The following is an 11,558-nucleotide window of genomic DNA, read 5'->3' on the forward strand; positions in this document are numbered from 1 at the left end:
GTGTCTTATTATTATCTTATTGTGTCTTTATAATTCATACATTATATAAATACACTTAAACTTTACAGTAAAACTTTATGTGCTTGGAGTGTAAAAAAAAAAAAGGCAAGTAATATAGAAAGCAGGGATGACTCTTTTAGATAGGGTGGTCAAGGAAGGTCTCATGTGACGAGCTGGGAGAAGAAACATTCTAGGCAGAAGGAACAAAGACTTCGAAGTTGCAATAGGCCTGATACGTTTAAAGCATTATAGAAGCTCTGATTCCACCACAGTGGAATAAGATACAAAAGTGATAGGTGATGAGGCTGGAGAGGAATAGGGAGCAAAGTTTAGATAAGCTTTGTTAGAACTTTGGTTTTATTTTAAGGTGATGCTAAGCCATCATACTGATTTTGAGCAGGAGAGTGATGTAATAAGATTTATATTCTTAAATTTTTATTAGTATTTTTTAATGTTTATTTAATTATTTTGAGAGAGAGGGAGAGAGAATGGGAGCAGGGGAGGGACAGAGAGAGGAAGAGAGAGAGACCCAAGTAGGCTGCACAATGTCAGCACAGAGCTCTACCCAGGACTGGATTCCACAAACTGTGAGATAACCTAAGTTGAGATCAAAAGCTGGACACTTAACCGACTGAGCCACCCAGGCGCCCCTATTTTTTATTTTTTAAGTAGGCTTCATGCCCAGCGCAGAGCCCAACATGAGGCTTGACTCACAACCTTGAGATCAAGACCTGAAGTAAGATCAAGAGTCACACACTTGGGGCACCTTGGTGGCTCAGTCGGTTAAGCATCCGAGTTTGGCTCAGGTCATGATCTCATGCTTTGTGGGTTGAAGCCCCGTGTTGCGCTCTGTGCTGACAGCTCGGAGCCTGGAGCCTGCTTTGGATTCTGTGTCTCCCTCGCTTTGTGCCCCTCCCCTGCTCACACTCTGCCTTTCTCTCTCTGTCTCTCTCTCTCTCAAAAATAAATAAACGTTTTAAAAAAAAAAAAAAAAGTCACACACTTAACTGACTGAGCCACCCAGGTGCACCAGATTTATTTATTTATTTACATACATAAATTTACAAATATACAATTTACAAATATAAATTTTTTTAATGTTTATTTTTGAGAGAGAGAGAGAGAGAGAGAGAGAGAGAGAGCAAACGGGGGAGGGGCAAAAAGAGGGAGACACAGAATCTGAAGCAGGCTCCAGGCTTTGAGCTGTCAGCCCAGAGCTTGATGCAGAGCTTGAACCTACAAACTGTGAGGTCATGACCTGAGCTGAAGACAGATGCTTAACTGCCTGAGCCACCCGGGTGCCCCTCTTTATAATTTTTTATATATTTATATATTTTAGATTTTTAAAAGATCACTTTGGTTGCTATATGGAGAACAGACTGTATGGAGCAAGAAATCATTTGGGAGACTTCTGAAGGAATTGATCCAGACAAGAGATTATGGTGGCATGGATTAGGGTGAATAGTGGTAGATCTGGCAAGAAGTAATCATATCGGGGATATATTTTGAATGTGGAACTGACAGGTCTTGCTGATGGATTGGATATAGGGTAAAAGAGAAAGAAAGAAATCCAGGAGGACTCATACATTTTTGGCCTGAGCCATGAATGATGATACCATTTCCTGAGATGAAGATCAGTGGAAGAGGACATCAAGTTTTTGTTTTTGTTTTTAAATGTTTATTTTGAGAGAGAGAGAGTGAGAGCAAGCGAGTGTGGGGGAGGGACAGAGAGAGAAGGGGACAGAGTCTGTGGCAGGCTCCAGGCTCTGAGCTGTCAGCACAGAGCCTGATACGGGGCTTGAACTGACGAATTGTGAGATTATGACCTGAGTTGAAGTCAGATGCTTAACCAACTGAGTCACTCAGGCACCCCTGCTTTTTTTTTTTTTTTTTTTTTTTTCAGTTAGGCTCCATGCCCATTGTGGGGTTTGAGCTCGTGACCCTAAGATCGGGAGTTACATTCTTTTCCAACTGAGCCAGCCGGGTGCCCCTCAAAATTAGTTTGTTTGTTTTTAAAACTTTTTAAGTTTATTTATTTTAAGAGAGACAGAAAGACGGGCAGTGAGAGAGGGAGAGAAAGAATCCCAAGCAGGCTCTGCACTGTCAGTGTGGTACCCAACGCAGGGCTTGATCCCACGAACTGTGAGATGATGTCCTGAACTGAAATCAAGAGTCGGACACTTGGGTGGCGCAGTCGGTTAAGCGTCCGACTTCAACCAGGTCACGATCTCGCGGTCCGTGAGTTCGAGCCCCGCGTCCGGCTCTGGGCTGATGGCTCAGAGCCTGGGGCCTGTTTCCGATTCTGTGTCTCCCTCTCTCTCTGCCCCTCCCCCGTTCATGCTCTGTCTCTCTCTGTCCCAAAAATAAATAAACGTTGAAAAAAAAAAAAAAGAGTCGGACACTTAACCAACTGAGCCACCCAGGTGCCCCTTAAAATTAGTTTTGAGTTGAGACATCTGGCTGGCTCAGTCAGAGCATGTGACTTGTGATCTCAGGGTCATGAGTTCAAGCCCCATGTTAAGCATAGAACTTACTTAAAAAAAAAGAAAGAAAAAAATGATTTTTGACTTGCTAAATGCTTATGAGGCCTTCAAATGGAGATGTCACTGAGCTAGATGGAATTATGAATCTGGTATGCAGGAAAGAAGTCAGGGCTGGAGACCTGCATGTGGGAGTTCTCAGCATGCATGTGTTATTTAAAAGCATGGAACTGGATGAGATGACTGTGGAAAAGAGTTGTAGGTGGAGAAGTGATCTGAGTTAAGGAAGTAATGACCACAACTAATGACAACTCTTTCAAGAAGTTTTGTATAAAAAGGAACAGAGATAATACTATGAATAACCTTGCATACTAGTTCCCATTCCACACTTAAAATATGATATTTCTAATCTTCGTATCTGTCTTGCCAAGTAAGTATTATTAATCCCCTTTGTTTCTGATGAGAAAACTAAGGACTGAAATGACTTATCCAAGTTCATACAGATAGGAAGAAATTGTAAACCCAAGATTCAAACTTAGTTCTATCTAGCACAGTCACCGTGTTTTCTAAACCAAAAGTCATAACTTACAGCCAGATACAGGATTTTTTTCTTATTTTTGTATTTATTTATATGGAAATATGTATAAATTTGTAACAATTAAATCAAAGTTAATTATACATGTGATAAATCTTGGCTAATTTATTTTAGAAATGCAATTAGAATAGTCCCATCATTTCTGGGTTGTTTCATATTTATAAGCAGAACAACAGAAAGCTGGGGGAACACTTGCGTTTTAACTTGACAGGCATGTCTTTGTTTTAAATAGATGCTGCTGTTCTCAACAATGTAGCACATACATTTGGCCTGATGGACACAGTAAAGAAGGTTTTGGACAACAGGAGGAACCAAGTAGAGCAGGGAGAAGAGCAGTTTCTCTACACTCTGACAGGTGTGTATAACTTCTGTCTCTTCTTAGATGGTATTATACTAATATCCTTGAATCTTGCCATTTCCTTTTGGACTTCTGTTGGGACTGGCTTCTTTTCTTTCTTCCTCCTTCTGTATCTTTTGGAGGATTAAGATGTCTGCTCAATTTCTCCATTAATCCAATAACATTAGTGGCAGAAGAAACAAATTGGCCTTTGTCTTTGTTACATTATTGATACTGCATCTTTTGATAAATATAAATTTAGCACCTTCTCCATTATTTGCAGTAATCAGAACTTATGAACACATAAATAATTTAACTCTTTTTATCAAGTAATTAATTTGTGCTAGTGCCAGACTAGGTTTTAGAAATATCATGTTGACTGAGACAGCCCCACTCTCCACATGGTCTTTAAGTAATTCAAGGAATTATCAGTAGTAACTGAGGCATATAGTGGGTATGGTAGAAGAAGAAAGGGAGCTGTCACTTATACCTGGAGAGAATTAAGAAAAGGTTTTGGAGAGGTAAGGCAGGTGAAAAATATAAAACAAGTCAGAGGTATGGATTATCACCCTTTGAATGATGTAAGATATATTACTGTCATGAAGCCAAAAGGCAAAAGATTATTCAGCAAGAGAAGAACAATTTATGTTGTCTTAAATTTATTTTTATATTATAAAATATACGTTAAATATTTTAAAGTTCATTTATTTTGAGAGAGGGAGAGAGAGAACGAGCGTGTGCGTGCGCATGCGTAGGGAAGGGGCAGCGAAGGAGGGGTGGAGAGAGAGAATCCCAAGCAGGCTCCACAGGCTTAGTGTGGAGCTAGATGTGGGGCTTGAACCCATGAACCATGAGATCATCGCCTAATCCGAAATCAAGATTTGGACGCTTAGTGGACTGAGCCACCCAGGTGCCTCTTTTTTATGCTCTTTTAAACTACTTCCCAGAATTGGGGCGCCTGTGTGGCTTGGTTAAGCGACTGACTTTGACTCAGGTCATGATCTTATGGTTCATGGGTTCCAGCTCTGTGCTGGCAGCCTGGAGCCTGGAACCTGCTTTGGATTCTGTGTCTCCCTTTCTCTCTGCCCCTCCCCCACCTCTCAAAAATGAATAAACATAAAAAAAATTTTTTTACGGGCACCTGGGTGGCTCAGTCGGTTAAGCTTCCGACTTCGGCTCAGGTCATGATCTCACGGTTCTTGTGTTTGAGCCCCATGTCGGGCTCTGTGCTGACAGTTCAGAGCCTGGAGCCTGCTTCATATTCTGTGTCTCCCTGTCTCTCTGCCCCTCCCCCTGCTCACACTCTGTCTCTCTCTCTCTCAAAAATAAATAAACATTAAAAAAATTAAAAAAAAATTTTTTTAAACTACTTCCCAGGACTAAGCTTCAGGTTAAATGGTATTAACTATCTCTCTCTCTCTCTCTCTCTCTCAAAAATAAATAAACATTAAAAAAAAAGTTAAAAAAAAATCGGGCACCTGGGTGGGTCAGTCAGCTAAGTGTCCAACTTGGGCTCAGGTCATGATCTCACGGTCTGTGAGTTTGAGCCCCGTGTTGGGCTCTGTGCTGACAGCTCAGAGCCTGGAGCCTGTTTCGGATTCTGCGTCTCCCTCTTTCTCTGCCCCTCCCCTGCTCATGCTCTGTCTCTCTCTGTCTCAAAAATAAACATTAAAAAAAATTTTTTTAAATGGTATTAAAATTTTTTTAATGCATTTTTGTGACCTGTTGCCAAATTTCCAAGATTATACCAACTTATGTCACCATTTTGAGCACACAAACATTGGATGCTGTTACTTAAAATATTCTCTGATTTAACTTTTTAAAAAATTATAGATGTAGTTGTTATCTTCTTGAGGTTCACATTTCTTTGCTTACTACTGACAATGGAAAAAATGCAGTATTTTGTAACTTATAAGGCAGTATTTAAAATTTTTTGAATGTTCTTGATTCCTACTTACTCCTTTTATTCCAAGCAAGGAATTAACTTGCTCTTGGTGTTCCAAAGGGAACAAAGTGCCCTACAGTTGTAACTGATTATTTGTTGAATGCTTCTCAGGTACTAAGCAATAGAGGAAGTTCTGGTATAGAACCAGACTCACCAGTGGTCACCAGGTTGGATTGTACATTGGGAGAGGGATAGTGATAGACATATTGTGGTGGGAAAGCACACCCACCACTTCTGTGGTTGGTCATCAGAAGACTTTTGCCTTGGCCCAAGTTCTGAGACCTTAAGTCACTTTACCCCTATGGATCCCTGTTAAAATTAATGTGTTAAAGGGGTGCCTGGTTGGCTCAGTTGATTAAGTGTCCAACTTAAGCTCAGGTCATGATTTCATGGCTCATGAGTTCAAGCCCTGTATTGGACTCACTGCTGTCAGCACAGAGCCCATTTCTGATCCTCTGTCCCTGTCTCTCTCTGTGCCCCATCGCCCGCTTTCTCTCTCTCTCCCTCTCTCTCTCTCTCTCTCTCTCAAATAAACATTAAAAAAATAAACTCTAAGACCTCTTTTAGTTCTGTAATTCCTAGAGACTTCTGTAACTTTCTGTATACTTCTCTGGGTGCTAATGGTAGACTAAGACCATTGGTAGACTAAGATTACCAGAGAGATGATCCTGTCTTGAAAAACAGTTTAGGAATCATTTGTTTTGTTTTGTTTTGTTTTGTTTTGTTTTGTTTTGTTTTTTGGGTGGGGGGGAGCAGCCATTGTAGCTCCTCTGTAGGCCCATGTTAGTTCCAAAGGGATTGTGCAGATACTCCTTATTTTCACCTATAGACCCAAGGTGGGTATCTATAAGCTGTAAAATCAACTGGAGGCTTGTTTTGCATTTTGGTGACAGGTGACAAAATGCCACAGGTGCTTCTAGGGTTGAGCTATAGTAGGATCACAGCCCGAGAAAGATTCTGAATCGTTGCCCTGCCTATAATCAAGTAATGAAATGCAATGGCTGCAAGGATTTTTTAAATCATCCAGTTTGGTTTCTTCTTTTGAGAACAATGAAGCTACACAGTGGCAAAACCAGAACAAGACCTCAGGTTTCCTGACTCTGTTTACTCTCTCCAAGACTATACTTCTCTCCATACAAAGTCTGTCTTTTTTTCCACAGAGTTGGAACGCCAGTTGGAAGAGCAGAAGAAGCAAGCTCAGGATCACAGGCTGAAATCCCAGACCGTTCAAAATGTGGTACTGATGCCTGTGAGCACTCCTAAGCCTCCAAAAAGGCCCCGGCTCCAGCGGCCAGCTTCTACCACAGTCCTGAGCCCTTCTCCTCCGGTCCAGCAGCCTCAGTTCACAGTCATCTCACCCATCACCATCACCCCAGTGGGCCAGTCATTTTCCATGGGCAATATTCCAGTGGCCACCCTCAGCCAGGGCTCCAGTCCTGTGACTGTTCACACACTGCCTTCTGGCCCTCAGCTCTTCCGCTATGCCACAGTGGTCTCCTCTGCCAAGAGCAGCTCACCAGACACAGTGACCATCCATCCTTCATCTAGCTTAGCACTGCTAAGCTCCACTGCCATGCAGGATGGGAGTACCCTGGGCAACATGACCACCATGGTGAGCCCCGTGGAGCTGGTGGCCATGGAGTCCGGCTTGACCTCGGCAATCCAGGCTGTTGAAAGCACCTCGGAAGATGGGCAGACCATCATTGAGATTGACCCAGCCCCAGACCCAGAGGCTGAGGATACTGAGGGCAAAGCAGTTATTTTGGAGACAGAGCTGAGGACTGAGGAGAAAGTTGTGGCTGAGATGGAAGACCACCAGCATCAAGTCCACAATGTGGAGATTGTGGTCTTAGAGGATTAACTGGGGATCTCAGGGCCAGGAGATATGCTTTGGTTTGGAATTTTAATTATTTGTTTATTTTTATCATTGTCCCACTCATTTCCACATAGGATCCTTTTTTTAAAACAAAATCTCATTGTTCTAACTGAAAATGTTGGGTCCCTCCCTCCCCCTCATTGAAAAACGGACAAAAACAAGCTGTCCGTCCGGAAGTTGAGAGTAGGTCACTCAATGTCTAAATCCTTTTACGCAAAGAAAGTTAGTTCTTTTAGGGGAGGCATCAAGACAACCAGAAACCCTGTCCGGAAAGCCCTTTCCAGGCTAGTCTGTCTGTGTACACGTGCGGTTTTATTTTTGTAAAGATGCATTGGCCAAACTCTGGGACGCAGATCTGACACTGGAAGGCAACCCACCTGCACATGGATGCAGAGGATACTTTATTTTGTATCCTGGAAAGGGCCCTCAGAGGCTAGTGCAAAACTCTGAAACAAAAGCAAGTTGAACTGTGCTGGGAGGGGAAGGTGGCATACCAGCAGCAGCTTGAAAAGGGAAGTGCTTTGGTCAGGATGGGGCAAGGAAATTATCTTACTTCCAGAAGTGCAACTGATGCTTTTTGATATCTCTAAGGGGTTACTACCATGGGTGCCATTTTGAGGAGAGGCCAGTAATAAGTGGAAGGGTATATCTCCGTGGAGCAAGTGGCATCAGGGGCCTGGGGCCTGTGACTTTGCAGAAATAGAAATCTGGGTTTCAAGCTCATTTTCCCCTCCTTCCCCAATTTTGTCAAAGCACTTAACCCCCCTAAACTAGGATCAATCCATTCATTTGCAAACTATGTGATGTGGTGTAAATTTCTCTGGTTCCTGGACTGTGGCTGTCATGGAGGTGGGGCTCCAAGGCCATAGTTTTTATTGCATGACTCCGGGTGCAGGGTAGTTCCTCATCCAGACCAGCTGCCCTTTTTGGTGGGGCCCTTTTTTGGCTTTGGAACCAAAAGCAGCCACTCATTTGGTGCTTCCTCTTGTTCTCCCTTCCATCCCTCAACTGTTAATGGCATCTGTCTCCTGGATCCCACGCTCTTCAGCTTTTTGGCTGATTTGGAGAACAGTGACAGGTGTCTGCCTGCCTTCATCCTCCTTTAGATTCATTTATACCACAGATGTTTCTGTGAGATATTGAGCTCTTAAAAAAAAAAAAAACAAAAAACAAACAAAAAAAAACACCTTAGGCTTGGCAGAGAAGACTCAACAGCCCCAGCCTATCCTGAGGCAACAAGTAGATGTCTCCTCCTGAGCGAGCTGGACTCCCTGGGAAAGAAGCATTGTCTGCAACATTATATTATAGGAAATGTACCAGGAATGTCAATAATAATATCTTTGGGGGGTGTTGTTATTATTATTATTTTTTTATGTTGTTTGTATGTTTAGAGCTGGGCCATTTTCTGTGCTGTGATTCCTGCTCTTTGACCATTTTCAGTGTTTGGGGCAAGAGTGGACCCTGGTTTTTTATTTCTTTGATTGCATTGTTTACTGCACTAGATAAAATATAGGGAAACTGCAGACAATTTAAAGGAAAAAGAGGTCAAAAAGAAAGCACACACCTTAGGAGTGGGAGGTTTTTTTGTTTTTGTTTTTGTTTTTTTAATTAAAAGCAAAACTTTGGCTTATAGTTTCCTTTTTTTTTTTTTTTTTTTTAAGAGGGCACCCACTTGAAGCCATGTTTCTTCCAACAGATGTTGGAAACCTTGTTGTCAAGCAAGTGAAGACTGCATTCTGCCGTCTTTCAGATGGCTTTAATAGCTAAAGAAGCTCTCTAACTTGGGAGGGCAATCTTAAAAGCCTTAAGGGTGAGATTTCTTAACCCCATATAATTGTGGCTTTCAGCTTTAAAATTGTCTGGGGTTTTACTTTTCTCTTCAAAATGTTCAATAGATGTAGCAATCAGCTTAGAACAAACCTTTGGCCCTTTAGCGAGGGAAGTGGCTTTTATTATTGCTTCTTTAGGTTTTCTGATGGTACATAAACAAAACCAAAATTTCAGTTTAAGCCTAAAACTGCTACTTGACCCTAGGAAGGCACATGTCACCCCTATCGTGGTTTTTAGGGACACTTTTCTCTTTCCCAGAGATGCAAGGTCCGATTCAGGACAGAGGGGGAGCCCTGGAGAACACCCACACACTAGCTCAGGTTCCTTTCTTTCTTCTGTCAGCTGTTGTTGGTAGTGTTTTAAAGCAGTGTGAGCATCATGCTTCCAAAGTCAAGAGATCTTTTCCTCCTAAAGACAGAGCCTGTTTACTTGCACTATCTGAATATTCCGGCTGGTGGAAATACACAAGCTTTGTTGTTTTCCTGGTCTTCCAATAGCCTGTCATTATTGCTAGCTGCTGTGGCACCTGTTGTGTGGGGGTTTCCTCAGAGCCCTGGTCTAAATGATCTCAGACAGCGTGAGAAATATGCAAGCCATTGGTATGTGCACAAGCAGTTGCAATGAATCATTCCTCAGGCTGACTTGGCAGTAGCCATCTATATTTCTGTTCATTCATTAAATAAACATTTATAAGTACCATCTACGTGCCAGGCTTTGTGCTAGGCACTGGCAGTACAGAGATGAAGACAGAGTTCCTGCACTCAAGGACTTCATACTTCGGAGGTTGTCTGGAGTTAAGAACTATATTTCAATTTACCGTTTATTTTATTTTATTTTTTTTTTATTTTTGGGACAGAGAGAGACAGAGCATGAACGGGGGAGGGGCAGAGAGAGAGAGGGAGACACAGAATCGGAAACAGGCTCCAGGCTCTGAGCCATCAGCTCAGAGCCCGACGCGGGGCTCGAACTCCCGGACCGCGAGATCGTGACCTGGCTGAAGTCGGACGCTTAACCGACTGCGCCACCCAGGCACCCCTATATTTCAATTTAATTGGTTTCTTTGGTAATCTATGTATTTTATTCCATGCACTGAAAAACATTGTTCTGCAAATTAGCCCATAGGTTTCGACAGACTACGAGAGGCACAACAAAGTTAAGCCTTTTCTAGTGAGATACTGAAACATCATCATATTGGGGTAAGTGCAGCGATAGAGCTACTGGCTGGGAGCTGAGAAGAAAGGATCAGGGACCTGACCCAGCTTAGGGACAGGGGTCAGCAAATATGGGAGTACTTCCTGGAGAAGGTGTATACCTAAACTAATTTAGCAGAGACCATTTTTGGCTAGGTGTTTTTTTTTTCTTTTTTTGTACTCTATTTCAAGTAGTTGGTCTTATTTATACAAGAGGGGGAAAAAATCCTTAGTCTTTTGCTGCCTCTGCCTCCAGAGCTAGGCAGAATCGGCAGCATGGGCTGTCTCCTGAGAGCATCCCACTGGGAAAAGCCGAGTCATGCGTCAGCTTCTCAGAATTTCCATCAGAGGAATCCAGTGCCGGACTGGAGGTTAGCTGGTAGAAGGTAAATGTCCCAAACCTTTCTGCCATGTGGTTTCCACAAAGGCCTTGGAGTCAACTGTACAACGGTCATACCTTAGTTATGTCCCTCCCTCATTCTTCTCCTTTCAATTGCTAGGCTCCTTCCCTATTCCCACCCCAAAAAACAAAACAACTCCCAGTTATTCTGAAGTAAAAAAAATGGACAATATACTTGAATAATCAAGATTCAAAGCCACTTCACATGAAGTTTCTTGCACGCTTCTGTCCACATTAGGGAAGGAAGACTAATGTTAATACAATTATCTTGGAAATTGATACTCAGTTCAGGTGGTCTGCCACTGTGGTGGTGGCATTTTATCCCGTTTCATGAAAGGCCCTATGGTAAGTCTGTGTGGTAACATCTGATTATAAAGATAGTATAATCAAGCATGAGATACAGAATTATCAGTTCACTGAATTATAACTGGTCCAGGTTTTAGCACTATTAAGGAGGTGGAAAGGATAAAGAAAAGGCTGAATTCTGAAAATAGGCATGAGGTTGTGATTCACTTTGGGCAATACTCCTGAGGAAATCGTCCTCTCTGAGAAGAAATTCGGATGCTAGGCTAGCCTGCATTTTCAGACAATTTCCCTAGTATAGTTGATTACGGATTCCCTCACCCCTAGGATACCTCTTGGGGAAATTCTTACCTAGTTTGTAATGTATTACAATAACAACCAAGGTTGTTACCTGAGACAATCAATTCTGCTAGATTTGGACTCTTTGCCCCTGGAATTTCTCTTCAGCAGCCCTAACTGCTGAACCTTTCTAGGATTCCCTCCCAATCCCGGAACAACTTTCTTAGTCCTGATGTATACAATTTAACTTCCTCTAGAAGGTTCTATTTTCCTCTAACTTCCATTCCCATACTACTACTTCCCTGGCCCTTGCTTTTGGGAGC

At 42.4% G+C, this 11,558-nt stretch overlaps 1 protein-coding gene across 7 annotated transcripts in view; it reads left to right on the forward strand.

Moving 5' to 3' along the window:
* GMEB1 (glucocorticoid modulatory element binding protein 1) overlaps window positions 1-9,762 on the forward strand; it is a 37,288-nt gene extending 27,526 nt beyond the window's left edge. For all 7 annotated transcript variants that reach the window (XM_040466883.1, XM_040466879.1, XM_040466891.1 and 4 more), the window contains 2 exons: window positions 3,308-3,430; window positions 6,518-9,762. In XM_040466883.1, the coding sequence (XP_040322817.1) occupies window positions 3,308-3,430; window positions 6,518-7,218 (824 nt within the window). In that variant the 3' untranslated portion in view covers window positions 7,219-9,762. The remainder of the gene's footprint in view (window positions 1-3,307; window positions 3,431-6,517) is intronic.
* Window positions 9,763-11,558: the final 1,796 nt, after the last annotated feature.

Source organism: Herpailurus yagouaroundi, unplaced genomic scaffold (assembly GCF_014898765.1).
Source record: "Herpailurus yagouaroundi ecotype Mexico unplaced genomic scaffold, PumYag 77, whole genome shotgun sequence".
In the NCBI taxonomy this organism is placed as follows: domain Eukaryota; kingdom Metazoa; phylum Chordata; class Mammalia; order Carnivora; family Felidae; genus Herpailurus; species Herpailurus yagouaroundi.